The 22,656-nt window shown below is 36.1% G+C and overlaps 1 protein-coding gene across 1 annotated transcript in view; it reads left to right on the top strand.

Moving 5' to 3' along the window:
* The first annotated feature begins 178 nt into the window (after positions 1-178).
* GPR180 (G protein-coupled receptor 180) overlaps positions 179-22,656 on the top strand; it is a 38,183-nt gene continuing 15,705 nt past the window's right edge. Inside the window, exons 1-3 of the mRNA XM_077158535.1 lie at positions 179-430; positions 2,818-2,976; positions 12,144-12,344. Coding sequence (XP_077014650.1) covers positions 286-430; positions 2,818-2,976; positions 12,144-12,344 — 505 coding nt within the window. The 5' untranslated portion in view covers positions 179-285. The remainder of the gene's footprint in view (positions 431-2,817; positions 2,977-12,143; positions 12,345-22,656) is intronic.

The raw sequence follows: 22,656 nt of genomic DNA on the forward strand, positions 1-22,656 counted from the left end.
ATTCTCCATTCAAAAAGGCCGGAACTGGCAACCAGACTGGAGAGGGATGGGATGCGCGGGTCTGCACGGCCCGCCCACTTCAGTCTCTGATTGGTAGATATCTTTGGACCGTGGCGGAGGCCTCCACTTCATTGGCTGTCAGTCTTCCCGGGCGCTAGTCGGCGGCGCCGAGTGACGCCCCATGCCCGCCTCCACCCCCCCTCCCCCGCTGCCACAGCCGCCGACGTGGGGCTGCAGGCCCGAGGCGGTTGGGGCAGGGGTGTTGGCGCGGAGTGGGAGGCCGGGATGGGGGGGCTGCGGCTGCTGGCGGTGGCCCTCACGTGCTGCTGGTGGCCGCAGGGCTCTCAAGGTAAAACTCTGCGGGGCAGCTTCAGCAGCGCCGCGGCCCGAGACGCTCCGGGCCAGAGCATCGGCCACTTCGTGTTCCACGGTAGGTCCGGGGGGCGGGGAGAGGGATGAAGGCGCGTGGGCCCATTCGCGGTGCGCTCCTCCCCGCCTAGAGTGGCGAGGCCTGGACCCGGCGCGCCTCGGCCCCTCCCCGCCACGTACGGAGCGCTGCCCAGCCCCTCCTGGACTTCCTGCGCAGGTGGCTGTCCTGTCCCTATCTCAGCTCCCCGGAATCGAGGAGGTGCGTGATTGTCAACCCCTCGGTTGCTGCTTCCCAGATTTCGTCAGCAACCTCTCCCGCTTAGGAATTGTATTCCGCACCCAAAAGTTCATTTCCCCCAAGCCTCCCCATACAAACGCATATAAAAATGACTGGTCTGTTGCATCTTTCGAGATTCTTTCTTCAAAGAAACATCATTCATTTATTCCTGTCTCAGCCTGGTGGTATATTGGTTACGAGTGAATTTAAGCCAAGGAACTTAGATCTCTCTGTTTTTTCCAAAGCAGTTTAATAAAACCTGCTTGCAGCAGGGCGGTTTTGGAAACCAAGTCTAACAGCTGATAATCTAGTAGTCCTTATTACTACAGCAGTTGGTTACTCAGTTACTAATGGAGTACATTTACTGTGGACCATGAGGTCTAGCAATAAGTTGACAGAAATGTATGTTAGAGGTGTCCTGGAAGTTTCATAATTTTTATCCTCGATGGCCCTGTTGAACTTAGGGCTGCATTTGATCCTTACCTTCTGGTCTTCATCAAAAATCAGTGAGGGAACTTGCAGTTTATTCCAATTCTTGCTTTATTTACACCCACCAAATTTAAGTGGTTTTCTTGGTGCATCCTCTTGTCACCTCTTCTTAATTTAAGTAGCATTGTATTTCAAATAATTATTTATTTAAATGAGGTTGGGATCCTTGGTTCGTACAGTCTTCAGAATTAAAAGATACAGCCATGAAGATCAAAATATTAGCCTAAAAAATATTCTTAGGAGAAGAAAATAGAAAATAGAAGCTATTTTGGTGAGGGAAAGGAATTTAAAGTATTGGGAAATTACAGAATGGTGGTGGTGTTAAGAGATGGAAACCTAATTTTTTCAATCTGAAGTTTTTAAGATAGTTAAGAAAAGTAGATGCAACCCTGTTTTCCATAATCCAGTGTGGAACATACCTTGGATGAATGAACATTAAGCCCTAGAACCAGAGTTTTTATTTATTATATTTTTAGTCACATTTTCAGTTTCTTAATCAACTGTCTATAACTGTTCTTTAAAAATAATGTCACCAAAACCAGCACAGTCTGGACAGCTCAAGAAAATCTGTGATACGTGGTAGCAGTGATAGAACTTTCACTCCTGACCAGTAGATGATGTGGACAATCTCAGTATTTCATGATGGTCACTCAGTAAACATAAAAGAGAAACACATATACTAAATCCAAATTTCTCTAGAAAGTTTGGGGAATAGGGTATTCTAAGTATACTCTCTCTTTCACTCTTATTTATTTATAATTATCACCAATTTCTAGTGAATATGAATACAGTAAAATAATAACAATATGGCATTAGAGTCATCATACATAATGCCATGCTTAAGACTGTTGATAATATAGAACTAAATTGATGTAAGAGACCTAGATGTTCTTTGATATAATCTGTACATTTAAATTTATTTAAAATATTTAATCACAGAGATAATTGCAGTAACAAATGTCATTCGTATATACACAAACAGAGGATCTTAACATGAAAACAGCAGTCTCCTGCCTCACCTCTCCTAACCCAGAGACCCTGTCCCAGAAGCAATGGTTTTTGCCATTTCTTTTCTAGGCCTCATATTAGTTGGTGTGTGCACCCAGGCTCATCCTATATTGCATTACATATATCGTTAAAAAAATTCTTTGTAAAAGTCATAGGTAGCAAAAATTATCAGGTATAAGATGTCTATCTCCAAACTCTTATTTAAACTTTCTTTCTGTTAGCTATACTTACATTTTATCTTAAAAGTATAATTGAATAGTAACAGCCATGTTGCATTAAAAAAAACAAAAGAAACTTTAGCAGGAAATTTCTATGGATGGTTCATGAACATATGTCAGAGATGTGGAGTAGATGTAAAATGAGGTAAAAATTCTATTGCAGTGATGTCTAGATAACTGCAGAAGTTGCTAGTCAAGTGAAATGTTATTTACTAAATGAATTATAAACTGTGCATTCATTTGAATAATTAATTTGAAAAATCACTTGACTTGCATCTGAATGTGATTTTCATTCTAATGTGATTTATTTTGAGATTTCTTAAGAGAGCATTAAGAAAAATTGTACTTTTTAAACTCTCATTTTGATAATTAGAGGTGTTAAAAGAACTGTCCTACCATCTGAGTTCCACAGGGACAAATTCAAATCTGGTTGATAATTTGTGTTTTAATGTCAAGGTGACCATGCTCTTCTGCGTGTCAGAATCAGCAATATAGCAGCAGCAGCTGGAAAAGAAGCTAAGCTCTACCTGTTCCAAGCCCATGAATGGCTACAGCTGCAGGAAAGCGGTCCTGGCTATAGCTGTAGCGAAAAATTATCCAAAGCTCAGTTAGCAAGTGAGTATGTCCTTTGTCCTTTGATCATTAGATGTTTTTTCTTCCTCAGTGTTGATCTATTTCATGTGCTGTCATGACACAGCACGTATCACACCATGGTGTCACTTTGTTTAGTATGTTTTAAGAGGTTTAAGGAAAGTAAGTTTTTCCTTGATCAAAAGACAGAATCCCTACCAACATTCACAGTTCTTAAAAAACTATTCAAATAATTTTCTGAAGAAGTACTTTCCTTCATTCATACTCTTTACAGTTCACATAAATCATGTCCATATGACAGATATATTTTGACCAATGAGAACATGGAATGAATGAACATTTGTTCCATATTTATTGTATGCCAGCACTAAGTATTTTCTCAGTTAATTGTGTGATTTAGTTCAAGTGGTGCTGTTTTGCAACATGCCCTTGCAACATGCGACCTAGTCATTTAATGACAAAATATGTCATTTTGAGATGTACCACCACCACATTATTTGTAAAACTCTAGCTTTGCTTCTAGAGAGGCTCTATTTTTATTAAACTAATATAGTTGCCTGAACTTTGAGTCCTTCCATTCTCATCAACACTACTACGGTTTAAACCATCCATCATTAGTATAAGTCTTATAGAAATGAAGAGCATGTGCTGTTCTACCCATATGCCCCCTTGAAAGTTAGATGATTGTAGGAGACTGCAGAAATTTGAAGCATTCATGAGAATTATCCCTTTACCTCTTTTTTCCATACATCTCCCTTACCATGTTCTGCACATGGATGAGTCTCTGCATCTTCATTTAAGTAAAAGAAATCTTCTGGTCGATAAAACACTTTCCTTTCTAAATATCCAGTCTAACCATCTCTGCTTTTAGCAGCTGTCTGGTCCCTCATTAGGCAGTTAGCCAATAGAGCAGGGATAAAAGCAGAGATCCCTGATCTTTGCCACCATTATGAGGATCTTTTATCCAGATTTGTGAAGTAACATTGACGATATGCTGAAGCAATCTGAATGGTAAGATTCAGGTATCAAAGGGACGGTTAAATGTTACTTACCTCAACCCTAAACTTAAGAATTATTCTGGGAAATTCGTGTGTATGCTTATTATTAGTTACATTTTCCTTTCTATACCAGTTTGCTTATCTAATTGTTCTATATATGTATGAAAAGTTCTTGGCCTTCGATTCCCAAAACAAATATTCAAAACAGAACTCAGGATCTTCCCTACCCAAACATGGTCTTCTTCCAGTGTTCACTCTTTCAGGTATTGGCATCACCATCCATTCAATAAACAAAGTAGAAACCATGGAGTCTTCTAATACAACAAATCTTTGACCTCTCTACTGCCTTCATATCCATCAGTAAGTCCTGAAGCTACTGAATTTGCTTACTTCTCTAAATCCCTACCACTACATTATTCCAAGCTACCATCATCTCTTGCCTGAACTATTGTAGTAACCAACCTGATCACTCTCCAGCCACGCTGGTACCCTTCTGTAACCTTAATGATCTTTCTAAACAGCAGATTTGATTGTATTACATTCCCTTCCTCAACGTACCCTTAAAATATTTTAGTGGTTTCCCACTGCTTTTCAGACAAAGACAAGCCTACATAATCTGTTAGCAAAACCAACATAATCTGGCCCCTGCTTACCCCTCTAGTCTCATTTCACAGCATTGCCTGCCTCCCATCTCACTCTATTTGGAATGTTCTTTTTATTTCAGCACTTCTCTGGGCCTCTGCCTAGGTTTTCTTCTCTGCCTGTTTTTCCCTCCCCTCTTCTGCTCCTCTCTGACCTCCACTAAGATGAAACCTGAGTTTTTATAGCCTCTTGTTTTCCTGTATAGCACTTATCATAGTTGCCACTTTACTTTTTATGTAAACTGTTATAAAATCAATTAGTGACAACAGTAGGGCATTTTGGTCTGTTCATTTAAACAGAGATATAAAGCAAATGCAATAAAATGTCATTTAAATGTCTCTCATTTTATTGCATTTGCTTTATATATTAATTCAATGAGCACTTCCACCCTTTCCTGTACTATCCCAAACACTGGTGATATACCAGTGACCAAAACACTGACACCCTCTCAGCCCTTAAGAAACTTACAGGCTGAATCATATCAATGTAAATAAATGTGAAATTGCAATTATGATAATTACTATGAATGTTAGTTGTTACATGGTACTGTGACAGTGAGAATATATGATATTCTAGTACCTAGTGAAGGGTTCACTAAATGTTTGTAGGGTGGATTTTCATAGACCTTAGTGCTTGAGGGGTTTTTGTTTTTATGTTTTTGTTTTTGGTTTGTCGGTTGTTTATTTTGTACTTGGCCCTGAAAGACTTTCTTTCTCCAATAAATACTATGTTTTTTTGTATTACATAGTTAATACTATACTGTATTCAATTGCAAAAAACATGATTTTTTTATCAGTCATAAACCTGCATTCCCAGAACTTACATACACAGGGAGACAGTGTGATGCGATAGGAAGACCACTAAACTAAGAATCACTACAGTAACTTGTAACATCTTAGCATTTAATATCTTTGAGCCTCATTTACATATCTGTTTGAAGAAATTGGATTAGGTTTCTTTAAGGTTCCTTACAGTGCTGAAATGCTATGATTCTTACTATAACTCTTTAGTTTAGAGTTGCTTATGTTTAGGACTATAACTTATAAAATCTCTTCTTGTTGTTTCTGCTTCTATTTTCCCTTCTTTCCTACTTTGTAGAGTGCTGTGTTATTCTGTGAGTTATGGAACAGATGCTCTCGGTAAACGGGAATTTTAGAGGAACAAGCATTGTTTTGTTAAGTTTTGGGGCCAGAAACAATTAAGTACTCCTGATATATATATAGCTCTTTCTATACATTAGCCAATGATTTTTTGCCAATAGCAAACCCAAGTCTTAAGAAAGTCTACTTTCTCTAACTTGTATATAGTAATTATATATATATATAGTATGTTGTTATTTACAAACTCAGGTGTATTGAAACAAAAACATTTCCTTAAATTCATGACAGTGTAATACCACCATGTATTTTAAAGTAATTCCTTCATGTGCCATTTTCTTGCCGTTAATGAGACTTAAAAATTAATAAGCTTTTACTTACTTGGTAATGAGCTCATTAACTATGCATAACTTCTATTTAAAACATTACCACTGCTATCAGCTATGTAAAAACTAGCAGATTTGAGAAATCCTGTATGTTGAATGTTACTTGATTCATTCTCCCAAATTAATGTAAAGTTATTTTTTAATCATCCTTTTATTTTTTTTTTAACTGATTTCATAAAACAGATTTTTTTTAAAATTCTAAAATATACTTCTAGGTTTTTAAAACAAGCAAACAAGACATTTAAAAGCACTGAAAGTCATGCATTTATAAATTTCTATCAAAAAATCTTAAAGAAATTCAGAGTCATTTACTGTTAAATTACAAGAGCTGAATATAATTTTGCATATAAAACATTTTTAATATTGTCTTTTTACATCTTGTGCATATGTTTCCTTTTGTAAATTTGATGTACTTCACAAATCATTTAAGGATATTGGTATTTCATTATTTTGTGTATTTGGGTTAACAGTTTTCATTTCCTTTATAATTTGATTGGGCATTTAGCCATTTAACACCATTCTCTGCAATTCAAGTATTGTTAATATATTTGTGATACTAATTACACCAGCATAAACTATGCATGCTGTGCTGTAGTCTTTTGTTTTAAAAACAATGAACATACAGTTTTGTCAAGAGACCTTGTTCCTAGGCTTGCTGAAAAAGGCAGCAAAACAAAAACTAAAGGCCCGTATCACTTTTATAAAGCACCCTTTTTCCGTTTGATGTGTCCACGTAACTTAAAATGAAACATCAAAACGTGTAAAATATAATGAAAATATAATGGTTAATTTTTCTGTTGTTTTAATTAAGTGAAAATAGTAGAAGTGATACATCAGCAACACAGTAGAGTCTTTTAATACTGAGGTCTAGATTACGTAATTGCACCTGCACTTTTAGAAACCACTTTTATTGATCATATAGTGAATGTTATTAAAGGTCTTCAAATATTTACCAGAAACTAGAGTCTTGCCACAATTTTACTAGAAGCTTTCCAGTAAGAAAACAGTAAACTGAAACTAACTTAAGATAGGCAAAAAGAGCAATGCTGTGGTACTGTTAATAAAATTCTAAGGTCTAAGTTCACTGTTAATGAGTGAAATGTTTAACTGTGAAGTCCACGTCCATGAAATTTGAATCCTAATGAGATGCATCTGTATCTCATTCATAAAAATAACTTATAAATAACATTTTCCCAACTTTTTATTAAGAAAATTTTCAGTTATACAGAAAAGTTGAAGGTACATCTAACATTTGTATATTCTCTGCTTAGATTCAATTAATTGTTAACATTTTATTGCGTTTGCTTTATATCTCTGCATATATTATTTTTTTTAACTGAACCATTTGGAAATAAGCTGCAGATATCATGAATCTGCCTGATTGCCCCTCCATACTTCAGAATACATTTCTTAAGAAAAAGTACCTCATTCTACATAACCACAATACCATTATTATAAGGAAATGAATAATTTCAAAATGTTCTCTAAAATCCATCCCGTATGTAAATTTCCCCATTTACAATTAAGAATGTCTTATTTTTTTCCTTCAATTGAGGAAAAATCAGCATTAATTTGACCTTACATATAGGTATAGGGTTGAGGGGTACCAAAATTGAGAATAGGCCCATTATTATCTTATGTTTTAAGAATATTCTATTTTGTATAGAATCATACTTTATGTCAGACTTTGATGTGCTGTTTCAATTGCTCCTCACAAGAGCTTTGAACTAGGCTGAGAGAGGTTAAGTGGTTTATTTGCTAAGTCACCAGATTAATAAGTAGTAAGACTAAGACTTGCTCTTCTGGTTCTGCTACTCTTTTCATTATATGTAGTGTTTGGGACACTATTCTTTTATAATTTTCTAATAGTGAAAGTGAGTGCCTTTTAAGTTAGAATCATAGTTTTATCTTTGGGAAGAATCTTAGACTTCATTCAGTGTTTCTCATGGGGTGCTATTCATATTTTGGGTGGAAGAGTTCTTTGTTGTGTGAAACTTTACCTTTCATTGCATGAAGTTTAGCATAGCCCGCTCCAAGTATCTTCCCCAGCTATCATGACGATACTGTCCCCACACATTGCCAAGTGCCTTGGAGGAATTGATAACTACTTACTAGTGTAGCCACTTTGTTTTAAAGAAAAGTAAAAGGAGAATTAACAGGTATTCAGTGACTACTCTAGATACTAAGATAGGTACCTTAGTCCTTGCATCAGCTTTTTGTTGTAGGTATTATCTTTATTTTACAAATGAAGAAATTGAGTGTCATTATTTATATAACTCACCATGGCCAAATGGAAGGTAAGTGTTGAAGCCAAGATTCAAACACCGATCTGTGTGATGCTAGTATCCATGAGGGATTTTTATCCATGAGGGTTTTTTTCCCATTATATCATTACTTTTTTGGTCCAGATTCAATAAAATAATTCTTATATTTCTGTAATTTCTGTTTTTCTACTTTCAGTACCTTTTTAAGAATAGCCAATCAAAAAAATATGTTGGAAACATGGATGAACCTTGAGGACATAATGCTGCGCAACATAAGCCAGACACAATGGGGGGATAGATACTATATGATTTTACTAATATGACCCCTCTGGAAAATGAAAACTCAGACTTAAAATGTAGGATATAGGGGACCTAGAGAAAGACTGAAGTTGGGGAATGGGGAACGGTTACCAGTATGTACAGACTAGTTAACAAGGTTGAATATAAATGTATGAGAATGGGTAGAGGTAATGGTAGTTCATTAGTGGGTTTATAAGTAATAATGCTATATTGAAGGTGAATATGATTGAAAGGGGTTGTTTAGAGCCCTGTACCTCATTGATTAGCACTACAAGTATAAATAAGTTCTTACATGAACTACTTCAAATTATGACACTTGTACAAAGAGTTTATAATAGAAGGATATTTGGAAAAAATTACTTATTGCATGCTATTTCTGTATTTAACAGGAATACTAGTACCACAACAATATTACGGGTAAATGATTGGGGAGGGACAAGAGTTAAAGGAAGTTTTGGATTTTCTCTTTTAGTGTGTGTGTGTCTTTCTGTTATTTTTCTCTGTGGAGCATTGAAAATTGTCTAAAATTGATAGTGTGATGATTATACAACTAAGAGGATATTGTGAAACCTTGCTTATTTTGTTTAGAATATATGCTATTGAATATATCTCAACAAAATTTGCAGATTCAAAATAAATGAACAGAAAGATTCAAGTGCTGGAGAAAATATGGAGAGAGGTATACCTATTCAACATTGATAGGGTAGCAGAATGGGGCAGCCCTTCTGGAGGGTAATCTAGTGGATCCACAGGAGGCTAAATATAGGGTTGCCATATGATTAGGCAATCCCATTATTGGGAATATACTTGAAAGACTTGAAAGCAGGGACTCATAGACATTTGTGCACTGATGTTTATGGTGACATTATTCATGATACCCAATGAATGGAGGTGGCCAAAGGGTACACTGATTGAGAAGCAGAAGGGCAAACTGGTGTATACTTATGATGGAATATTGTGCAGCTACAGAAAGGAACAAAGTCATGAGGCGTGCAACAAGGTGAATGAACGATGAGGACATTATGTTGAGCAAAAGAAGCCAGAAACAGAAGGACAAATATTGTACAGTCTGTTTTAGAAAATACGTAAAAGAAAATTGGGGCCTAGATTTGTAAGCTCTTACAACAGTCACATTTATTCCTGAGCTGTGTTATTTCTAAATTCTGAAATGCTGTACTATATGTGTATAACCTGGTATTTTCTTGGGTCTTTGGGTACCTGTGTGACACCTAAGATTCAGAGATGGAGTTTTGCAACTCTCAAAGTCAGCATTGCTATATACGGCAACTGTTAAAGAAGCCAAAAAAGAGATCAGTCTTCAATTAGATATAAGAATGAAGGCAATCTGATTGGGACTCAGATAAATCAGAATACCAGGTAAAGGTTATCATTTGTGTTTTAGAACTTCACCTACAGTATGAAACTAAAGGAATACAGTTTATTTTGTCCAAAACCTAAATTTTCTGCAGCACACAGTCTAAGTTAACCTGTCTGGCCAGTTCAGTTAAAAAGTCTAAACACATGGAGCTTAGAATTGGAAATGAGGTCTTAAAATTCTATATAGCTTAATGTAATACCTTGATACATTCCAGAGTATGTTGGGCATATAATTTTAAAATGTTAACAAAGTCCCTTGAAGGACTGGAGAGAAAATATGGAACTATTAAACTTTCCCACCTAGGAAATCCCTGATTTTGTCTCAAACATTAGGGACTCCCAAATGAATAGGACAAACCCTTGATCTTGAGGCCGGCTCTTACAAACCTTATCCCTGTAACGGAGAAGCTACACCACCTATAATTATGTCTAAGAGTTACTTCCAGAAAACCTCTTTTGTTGCTCTCTCTCTCTCTTAGCCCAGGTCTGCAAATGTGGCACATGACATCCAGGGGTGTAAGTTTCACTGACAATGTGGGGCATGACTCCCAATGGTGAGCCTGTTCCTTGCACCATGGATTTGACAGTGCCACCCTGAACAAAAGGGGGAAAATAAATTTTTCCCCTTTTTTGGGGAAATGTAACAAAATAAAGTATTAGTGGCTAAGAGAGTTCAAATAGAGTTGAGAGGCTATTCTTGAGGTTACTCTTATGCTAGCTTTAGCTAGATATCGCCAATTGCCATGGTATGCCAAGCCCCAACTAATAGTATTCTTGTAAACCCAAAAGAATACCCAGGGCTCTGTCTGAGACTCTATAAAAGTTTTCACTCACTAAGTTTATTTTTCAGAAACCTGAAACCTCCAGATGGTTCTTAGGCCAGATAAGCCCTGAAACCCAGAGTTACTAGTCTCTCCAAGAACATAAACTAGTCGCATCTCCCTGCTCTGTGTTGGCACTCTTTTCAATATGAAGAAATTAGAATGGTCATTGCCAAAATATCCCTAAAAATTGGGAGAATGATCAAAGGAGATGAGGAGTTCAAACAGAGAAGATACGATTTAACAAATGAATATGACTTGTGAATCTTTATATTGATACTTCTTTTTAATCTCCAGTGTCATAGAGCAGCTAGAAGGAAAAACCTGAAATTGTGGAATTGTAAAACATACCATGCTTTGAAATTTGTTCTATAACTGCTTGTTAAAATGTATTTTGAAATTTATTGCTTTTTTTGTATATATGTTATATTTCACGATAAAAATGTTTTAAAATATTGGAGGTATTTATCAGCCATAGATTTTAGAATATAATGATTTCTTAAGTTGAATACTCCATTTTAAATTTAATTCAAGTAAGTGATTTTCAAAAATGTCAGTTTATTTAGAGAATAAACTTGGAATATGTCATTGGTAACAGAGACCATCAGGAGTTAGAAACAGGGTAAGATAATGGGTAATTGGAGCTGAAGGGATACAGACTGTGTAACAGGACTAGATACAAAAACTCAAAAATGGACAGCACAATACTACCTAATTGTAATGTAATTATGTTAAAACACTGAGTGAAACTGCATCTGAGCTATAGTTTTTTTTGTTGTTGTTTGTTTTTTTATATATATTTTTTGTATTTTTTCTCCATATTATCATTTTATTTCTTTTTCTGTTATCTTGCTATTTCTTTTTCTAAATCGATGCAAATGTACTAAGAAATGATGATCATACATCTATGTGATGATATTAAGAATTACTGATTGCATATGTAGAATGGAATGATTTCTAAATGTTGTGTTAGTTAATTTTTTTTTTTAATTAATAAAAAAAATGTCAGTAAACTCACTTGGAAATTTTGAAAATATTTAAAGTTAAAGGCTCAAAGTTTCAGTGAAACCATCCTGCTCATTACTGGTGTTTCATAGTACTTTTATAGTAATTCTTTTGATTAAAAGTTCCAGTTTTGTCAGCTTTATGATTTATGTGCCTCATTTCAATATCACCTCATGGCTTGGATTTTCAAAGCAATAAGAAATAAACAAAAGGATTCTAATCTCAAATCAATTTTATGACTAAAACATTGAGTACATTTGAGGGTTTTGCTTTGAAAGTAATATTTTCTTTCTCTTTAAAGTGACCATGAATCAGACTGAACATAATCTAACAGTGTCCCAGATTCCATATCCACAAACATGGCACGTGTTTTATGCAGATAAATATACATGCAAAGATGACTATGAAAATTCTCAGGTGGAAGATATTTCATTTGAGATGATGTTACTAAATCCAGATGCCGAAGGGAATCCATTTGATCATTTTAGTGCTGGAGAATCTGGTAAGAATATATTTAAATGTATGTTCTAAATTTAGAAAAAGATTTATGTATACATAACTTCATGTTTTTTTTTAGAATATTTAAAATTAAAAGCAACCTATTATATCTAACAAGAGAGAAATGGTTAAAAGAATCTTGTTATAGCATTTTAATAGTTATAATATTAAGTAAAAAAACACTGAATTTTTTTATTGCATAATTCAAGTATGTTCAGAGATGCAGAGGAGAAACAGAAAAGAAGTACAGCAAAATACTAACAGGTGGTTTCCATATTGTGGATGGTAGAATTATGGATAATTTTTAGCTTATTCTATATATTTTAAATCCTTTTTTTGTTTTGTTTTGTTTTTGTTTTTTTGATAACCAAGCATTAAATGTTAGTAAGTTGAGCAATCTAAATTGGAAACTCCCCGATTAAATGAAATTAGAAACTAAACTACTTTGATGACTTTCCTTTCATTAGGTTGTTTGAGCAGATTTAGAGATTGCCTTCATTGGAGGTTGCAACAGTTTTAAGATTGTAGTCTATAATGCTTTCAACAATCAGATTTACCCCCATAAAATATTTCATCAAAATTGTAGGTTGACTATGTTCTGCCCTACTGAAGTGATTCACTTTTTGTGGTTCGTGATAAGCATGCTATTAAGTAATATAATAGATTTATAAATTAACATGTCAGATTGAAAATTACTATCTGTAGTTCTTGTTGGAAGAGTCAGTCTGCTCAGAAAAAAACTCATTTCCATTGTACCTCGTTAAAGCAGGGTGGTGAGAGATGGGGCAAAAGTGAGCATTAGACCTAAACAAGATTATTTAGATCAAAGTGTAAATTTCATAGGTAGAAAAGCAACTCAAGAAGTATATGTTATGGACAACAGTCACAAATAAGCTTAATATTTGAAGGGATAAACATTTTTTTCCCTATCCTTTGGTCTAAAAAATATATATGCATAGTGATAGAGTGGGATGCTGAACATGAAAAATAATTTATTTTAAGAGTTCTTTCTGGAAAAGAAATGACATAAGTGTAAGCTTCTCAACTTGTTTTTTTTGTAAATGAACTTAAAAGTCTAAATTTCACTTAATGATTCTTTGGATCAGTGTAGATCGTTATAGGAAGTTAACAGTCCTACCATCTCTTTTTTCTTTATAAAACTAGTGACCTGTTTATTTTCTGTATTTTGGAAAAGCATTGATAAAATCCAGGTCTACTGATACCATTGGATGGATAAAATTAAAAGCACTAAATTGCTGTTAAGTTCTCTTTTTAAGCATACAGATTAATTATTTCATAAGGCACTCCTGCAGTCACTGGTATATGCAAAGCCTTTGTCTCTAGTGGACTTCAGATCTAATAGCCCTTTCCTCTTCTGCCTCCAAGCCATAGGACTTTATCTCAAATGATGGTTTTATTGTATGGATCCATGTGACTGCTCTAGATACTGAAAGAAAAAGGAGGCTTTTTTTTGCCTCCTCATCCAGGCTCCCCTTTCCTAGCTCTTCTCATTTGCAGTTTGGTGTCTGAGCATTGACTTCAGGACATAAAGTGATCACATTTTGCTGTCTGCCGTGCATGAGCCACCGAAAAGTGATCATGTTCAACCTGCCTAGTCCTGAACCTTGCCCTTATCTTCTAGTTGTTTTTTTTGTTTGCTTGTTTATCAATTAAACCTGGCTTTTTCTTCAGAGTTCACACTAAAAATTCTGCTTCAGTTCTTATTCTTCTGACCTACCTTTTCCTGTTTCTGATTTTGATTTGGGGCATACACATCTATCTGAAAGCTGTCTTTCTTATTCTAAAATGAGGAAAGTTACACTGATTAGACCACTGAGAATTATTTTAATAAGGTGCAGAAACCTCACTATAATAGGTATTTTCATTAAGCATGAAATTCTGTGTCAGGCTAATCTGCAACAACTCATTTTTAAAAAGTACCCAAAAGTACCCAACCTTGTTATGTCCTAAGAATCATATAATTTTATTAATAAGGATACCTAAAAGCCTTTATTATTCTACATTGGAATCTAAATTGTTTCTTAACCCATCACTGTGTATGCATCTGGAGAGCTTTAAAAAACTACAGATGTCCATCCCCAGAGACCCAGATAGATTTGATTTAGAATGAAAACCAAAGACTGATAGTCAAAGCTTCCATGTCGATTCTAATGTGCAGAACCACCGATCTAAGAGTTCATATCTCAAATTGTTTCAGTAATGTGTTATCTTTAAAAGAAAGCTTTACTATAGGCTGAGCCCCCAATCTTGGGGTTTGTTCATATGAAACTTAACCCCACAAAGGATAGGTCAAGCCTACGGCCTAAGAGTCACCCCCAAGAGAACCTCTTTTGTTGCTCAGAAGTGGCCTCTCTCTCCAGCCATCACAACAAGCAAACTCACTGCCCTCCCCAGTCTACGTGGAACATTCCTCCCAGGGGTCTGGACCTTCCTGGCAACGTCAGACAGAAATCCTAGAATGAGCTGAGACTCAGCATCAAGGGATTGAGAAAAACCCTAGAATGAACTGAGACTCAGTATCAAGGAATTGAGAATACCTTCTTGACCAAAAGGGGAAAGAGTGAAGTGAGACAAAATAAAGTGTCAATGGCTGAGAGATTCCAAACAGAGTTGAGAGGTTATCCTGGAGGTTATTCTTATGCATTAAATAGATATCACCTTATTAGTCAAGATGTAATGGAGAGGCTGGAGGAAACTGCCTGAAAATATAGAGCTGTGTGCCAGTAGCCATGTTTCTTGAAGATGATCGTATAATGATACAACTGTCACAGTGTGATTGTGAAAACCTTGTCTGATGCTCCTTTTATCTAACTTATCAACAGACGAGTAAAACATATGGAATAAAAATAAATGATAGGGGGAACAAATGCTAAAATAAATTTAGATTGAAATGCAGTGATCAGTGAAAGGGAGGGGTAAGGGGTATGGTATGTATGACTTTTTTTCTGTTGTTTTTAAATTTATTTTTCTGAATAGATGCAAATGCTCTAAGAAATGATCATGATGATGAATATGCAACTATGTGATGATACTATGAATTACTGATTATATATGTAGGTAGAACAGAATGATCAAAAGTTAAGAATGTTTGCTTTTGTTATTTTTTTAATTTAAAAATTAATAAAATAAAAAAGATAAAGCATTCCCATATATATATAAAAAAAAGAGAGAGAGAGCTTTAAAAGGTATAGAATCAGAGCTTTCCCTTGGGTATGGAATTTGTTACCAGGTACTAATCTCTAATTAGTTCATTTAGAAACTTTTGCTAGTTTGTCTAATTATCTACCCTGGGTTGGGAAAATTGCCTTTTTTATTATTATTTTTTATTTTACTGAGATTGACTTACATTTATCCAAAAGGTTTGAATTAGACTAATCTGGTGAATATAGCTGCAGTTGATATTATATATTATTTTAACTTTTATAATTTGTTTTCTTTCAAATCAAGTGTATATTTTATATCAATTAGACTTTGGTTATCATCTATTTTACAGGTTTGGTCTGTGATTAAAAAAACTAAAACAAGTTTGAAGTCATTTGACACCGTACTTAAATAGGAATATGATACTATAAGATAGAATGAAATAAAGCTGCTTCTTAAGAATTTAGAATCCTCATTAACTGTGTTAGTACCCAGAATCCTGAGCGTGAAAGCATTATTCTCTAAAGGCATATAGACTGATTTTCATTGGGATAATATTATAGGACCTATCACAAATGCCTTCTCACTACTTTTTTTGTCTTTTGTTTATTCTCACTGTTTTTAAGATTCCAGATGTGTTCATTCATTTTTCTCTTATCTCTCTTCTTTTTCATGTCCCAAATAGTAATAATGGGTTGGATCTTCCATTTAGCTCTGGTAAAATGTTGCTGTATCAGTTGGAATATTTTTTGGCTTAAAATAACAGAAGAGCCCAATGCAAGTGGTATGAACAATAAGGAAACAAGTTCTCTTTAGTAATAAAAATTCCCGAGGCTGCTTCAGGGTGGTTTATTCAGCATCTCTCAACCCTGCTATCCTCTTATTGTCAGCTCTGTCTAGCTTCCTTCATGTTCAGAGTTAGCTCTAGTATTTCTGGGTATCGTGTCTATTTTTTTTAACTTTTTTATTTTTGAAGTCTTTAAAACTGACAGGAGAGCTGCAAAAATAATACAGACCCCATATGGAGAACTCCAACATAACCCCACCCCTATCCCAGATACCCAGATCCACCAATTTGAACATTTTGCCACGTTTGCTGTATCATTCTGTCTGCCATCTATCTGTCTATTTTCTGAAATTTGAGAATAGATTGCACACATAACTTCCATGTACATTTCCTATGAACAAGGATATTCACTTATGTAATTGCCTTAAGTGCAATTATCAAGTGCAAGAAATTTGATGTTGATTTAAGGCTTACATTCTATACTCTAATTTTTTCTTATGTCTCAGTAATGTCCTTTTTAGCCTTTCTCCTCCATTCTTAGATCCCATCCAGTATCATGTATTCCATTTAATTGTCATTACCTCTAGTTTCTTTTTCTTTTTTTTGAATTGGGGAAACATAAATTTTCCTGAAAGGTTTAGGAAGCGAAAGCGTGAGAAAGACGAAAGATGGACCAGGAAATTTAAAGTGGGGCAGGGGGGTATTTCTGCACTCTGGGGCAGAACTCCCCAAACCCAAGATGGAGGGAGGGGAGTGTGCACGCGGGCTCCCACACGGGCAGCTTTTAAGGATGGAGGTCAGGTGACGTCCGGAAGGGGCAGTTCATTAGTTCTAGAAGTCAGGTTGGGAGGGGCGACACAGCCTCCGCAGCTCCAGTTGCAGTGCCCTTCCCCATTCCCCCCCCCCCCCGACCTAACACTTCCCATCCCACTCTCTCCCAAACAGTAAGATTAGTCACATTCACAGTGTTACAGTACCCTCACCACTGCCCAATGCTATCACTTTCCCTTCACCCCACAGAGAAATCCTGAACTCATTTTACATTAGCTCCCCATAATCCCTGCCCCCTGTCCCTTGTAGCCTGTATTCTTTCTGACTGTGAATTTGCATATTCTCTGTTGTTTTCTTTGTGGTTTCCATGGGACTTAAATTTAACATCCTAAATCTCTTTAACACTCTCCTTTGCTTAAATACCAGTTTAACAACTTCAGTAATATACTGTCTTCCTATGCCCCCATCCCCCACCATTAATGTTCTTGCCATAAATGACATATTTATACATTGAGTCCCAAACCATTAATTTACCATTGCATGTTATACATTTTTAGATGCTGTAGGAAGTAAAAAGTAAACAATACAGTATAACTGGCATTTGTTTTTAGCCATCTCATTATCTTTACTAGATATCTTTATTTCTTCATGTGGCCTCAGTCAATTGTTTATTGTCCTCTCCTTTCAACCTGCAGAACTCCCTTTAGCATTTTTTGTTAGGCTGGTCTACTTTCCTCGGCTTTTTTTTATCTGGAAATGTCTTAATCCCTCCCTCAGTTTTGAAAGACAGTTTTGCCAGATACAGAATTCATGGCTGGCTTATTTTTGCTTTCAGCACTTTAAATATGCCTTCCTACAGCCTTCTTGCCTTCATGATTTCAAATGGGAAATTGGTATTTCAGCTTATTAAGTCTCCCTTATATATGACACATAAGTTCTCTCTTGAGGCTTTCAGAATTCTATCTTTGGCATTCAACAGCTTGATTATAACATGGCATAGTATGTGGGTCTATTTGGATTTATACTGTTTGGAATTTGTTGAGCATCTTGGACAAGTATATTCGTGTCTTTTGATAAATTTGGAGAGTTTTCAGCCATTGTTTCTTTGAATATTCTCTCTATCTCTTTCTTTCTTCTCCCTTTGGAGAGAATGCATGTATTGGTATGCTTGAAGATATCCCACAGGTTCCTCAGACTCGCTTCACTTTTCTTTATTCTTTCTTCTCAGACTGGGTATTTTCAGTTGTCTTATCTTCAAGTTCATTGATTCTTCTATCAGCTCCAATCTGCTGTTAAGCCCCTCTAAGGAATTTTAAATTTTTGTTACTATGGTCTTAAGCTCTTTGGTTCCATTTCATAATTTTCATCTCTCCATTGGTATTCTCTTTCTTTTCCCTGATTTCCTTTAGTTCTTTGACCATGTTAATTATTTGAGCAAATTTAGGGCCTTTTTATAAAAGCCTTTGTCTGGTATGGCTCAGGTATGGTTCACCTCAATGATGGTGCCTAATGCTTTAATCTTCTCCTTTGCCTGGTCCATCATTCCTTGTTTCTTTGTATGCTTTGTAACCTTTTGTTGAAACCTGAACGTTTTGATATTTTAGGGTGTTATTGCTGGGATTTAGACTCTGAGACATCTGTTCCTTAAGCTTGTACCTGGTTAGTGTTATGACTGAGTTTTCCTTGAATACCAGAAGCTAATAAAATAAAACAGAAAAAAATAAAACACCTTTCCCAGTCTCTGCAGATTGACCTATTCAAGTGGTGTCCTTCAGGCCTTATCCATAAAATGGGTTGCATGAGAATAGCTTCTGGCCAAACCATAGGGCCTTCCTAATCCTTTCTGGGAATGCCTCTTGTCTTGGAGCTTTAAGAATTCCCCTGTTTACACAAACAGGAATACCCCTCTTCCCTAGGAAATATTTTCCTCAGGGTCCCAGGCATTGTACATCCTACAGCCAGCAATTGATTGTCCCAGGCAGCAAGACTTGACTGCTCTTCCACACTAGGTGAACTGCCTTCTACATTAGCGTGGCAGTTCTGGGACAGGAGTACATAAGGCCATCATTAATCAGATTGGGCCAGAAATACATGCTTCCAGTATGTACACAGTGTTACTCTGCTCCTGCCTGATCCGGGGACAGGGATCTACGCTGAGCAGCTTAGGGGTTGTGAGAGGGTCCTGCCAGGGTGCTGCAGAAGATCCTACCACTTTTTTTTTTTTTTTGTATGGGCAGGTACTAGGAATGAACCCAGAACTCCGGCATGGCAGGCAAGAACTCTGCCTGCTGAGCCACCGTGGTCTGCCCTGATCCTACCACTTTTAAGTGGCGTTTTTTTAAAAAAAAAAATTGGTACTTGCCCTGTTGCAGTCCTTTAACTGTTTTCTGGAACTTTTAGAAAGATGTTTCTGCCTGTCTTGTTGGTTGTTCAAAGCTTCTGTAGGGAGACAGAGCTCTGAAGCCTCTGACCCCACCATCTTCATTGGGGTGGACTTACGTCTAGTTTTCACAGCATTCAGTGGAAGAGAAGAGACAGTGTTTCCTTTGTATTTCTTTTTACAAGTGAGGAAACCTTTCCCAAAAGCTTCTCCATCATATTTCATTGGCCAGGGCTGATTCACATGTTCTTGCTATACAGCATCATAAGACAATTGTGAAGATATCATAAAGAAGCTAAAGCCTTTAATTGGTAGACCAATCTTTCAGTACAAAGGGTAAGATTTACCTTTTACTAGCAAGGGATTGGAATTCCTCTGATTAGTTTACTATCAGGATATATCTTCGGGACATTGGGGCAAGGATAGCAGTTAGGTATCCAAGAGTATCTGTTAACAGGTGCTGTCCCCCTGACATGACCCAAGGACTTTCTTCCCTTTTCTTGCTGCCTCCTCTCCCATCTCTCATCATTTTTATTTACACTGTCCTCTAGGTTTTTACGTACTTAATTTTGAAAATGCTTTTTCCCATGAAGATTGCCTTAAAATCTGTGCATTTCCTGTTAACATAAGTGCTTACCACCTATTGCATCCCCATTTAAAAGTGTTTTTCTTCATTAGCGTATATGTAAGATTGTTATTCATCTGTTTAAAATTTTTTTTTTAATTTCATAGTGAACAAACAGATTGCTTTCTTAGGAAGGATGGTGGCAGAACAAAAATTAAATTAGTAGCTGAAGGAAAAAGCAGGGAGACTGATATTTATTTGGAAGAACACTACAAAACTAGCATTTTATTGTTAAAGTACCTTGTGGATAGGGTCAAGGTAAGAATAATTTATACAAAATTCAGTGAGCAAAGTACAGCACAAATGTCTTAGTGCAATTCATTTTATATGTTGATAGCTCAATGAAATAATTTTTTGTTGTTGATTATAAATATTAGCTTCTTCTGGAAGATACATTTTGAAAAATCCTAAAACATTTTTTGCTGGTGACATATGTCTTAATTTCAAAAGTCCCTTCTCCTGTAGTATTCTGATTACTCAGTAAATAATCTGAGTATTTTCATTTTCTGAGGGACTTATATCCTAATGAAGTCTAAAACTTTATCTTGCAATGGATATTCTATGAAGGGTTATAAATAAATAAAACTTTAATGGTGGAATGCTATATTTAATTCTTTAATATTAAGAAGAAAGATAAAAACTAAGTTCAAAATGCATAATAGCATGAAGAATGTTACTGACCCACAGTTATAAATTTAGTATTTCTAATTTCTGTCTTGTTCCATTACTGTGACAGTCCTGGACTTGTGAGCCCATTTTTTTCCAGGCAGTATTCTTTACTATATAAGGAGTTTTAAAATAATGTATACCCCCTCTATCACTTAGTCTTGAAGTTGAAACATGCTTTTCACCTGAGGGAGAAAAGTGGATCATTGAAATTTATGTATGTGGAGCAGGAGAGACACCCAGTGGCTGAAATACTTCTTGCCTCTTTTATTTTTTTTCCTCCTAATCATGCCAAAAGCATGACTGAGGTTGAATTGCTTATTGACTATTTTCCCTGCTGTTCATTTGTATCTTCTAGACTGCTTTTGCAAAATTATTTTCTACATAATGGAAATATTCCCTTCCCTGCCCAGTAATTGGAGTTATCCCAAATGGGAAATTAGAGCAGGTTCAGTGTTCATAATTGGAATAGAATGATTGCAGTTTACATTATTCATCCACAAGTTCAATGAAAACAGCTCTATTCTTAGCCACTGCTGCCACACCCCAGTGTTATTTAGACTGAATGTAGAAACCTTATAGTAGGGAGTACCTGAATAGTAACTAAGTAAATGTAAGCCATTAACCTTAAAACTAGCCTTCTGGCTCTTCATTAGAAAAAAAAAAGACCTCCGAAATTTCTGAAAAATGAAGTCTCAGTGAAAAGACTAGGTAACTCAGAAAAATGGGTGTATATCATGAGAGTATTTAAAAACTGCTGAAAAGCTGCCTCTAGGCAACCGTAATAACTGGCATCAATGTCTTACCCCATCGTGCTTTTTTTTTTATATTTTTATTGGCAGATCTTTACACACAGTCCATACATGGTATACCATCAATGACTCACAATATTATCGCATAGCTATGTATTTATCACCATGATCATTTTTAGAACATTTGCATCACTCCAGAAAAAGAAACAAAAAGAAAAAAAAAAACAAACATACGTCCCATACTCCTCACACCTCTCTCTCGTTGACCACTAGTACTTCAATCTACCCAATTTTTTGCCCCATCCCCCCTATTATTTATTTATTTTCTTTCTGTTTTTTTTTTACTCATCTGTCCATATTCTGGACAAAAGGAGCACCAGACACAAGATTTCCACAATCACACAGTCACATTGCAAAAGTCATACTGTTACACAATTATCCTCAAGAATCAAGGCCCCTGCAACACAGTTCCTAAGCCTCAGGCACTTCCCTCTAGCCACTCCAATACACCATAAACCAAAATGAGATGGCTATATAATGTGTAGGAATAACGTTCAGGATAACCTCTCAACTCTGCTTGAAATCTCTCAGCCATTGAAACTTTATTTAGTCTCATTTCTTTTCTCCCCCTTTTGGTCAAGAAGGCCTTCTCAATCCCATGATGCCAGGTCCCACCTCATCCAGGGAATTCTATCCCATGTTGCCAGGGAGATTCACATTTATGGGAGTCATGTTCCACATAGTGGGTAGGGCAGTGAGTTCATCTGCTGAGTTGGTCCAGAGAGAGACACAACATCTGAGCAACAAAAGAGGCTCTCTTTTGCACAATTCTAAGTAGGCCTAGCCTTTATTTGCAGGAAATAGTCCTATAGGGATGAACCTCAAGATCAAGGGCCCACCCCGCTGACCTGGTTGTCCCCACTGCCTGTGAGAATATCAGAAATTCTCCAAATGGGCAAGTTGAACATCTCCTCCATTCTCCCCAGTCCCACAGGGGGACTTTACAAATATGTCTTTATTCACTGTCCAAATTACTATAGAATATATCAGGGCATCACTAAACTGGACAAACAACAAGCCCTCATGCCCTATTCTAGATTCCATGTCCTTATGTTGTTCAACTAAACTGACCATACAAGTTAAATTAGGTAATGCATTACTCAAAATAGAAAT

Source organism: Tamandua tetradactyla, chromosome 4, assembly GCF_023851605.1.
Source record: "Tamandua tetradactyla isolate mTamTet1 chromosome 4, mTamTet1.pri, whole genome shotgun sequence".
Lineage (NCBI taxonomy): Eukaryota > Metazoa > Chordata > Mammalia > Pilosa > Myrmecophagidae > Tamandua > Tamandua tetradactyla.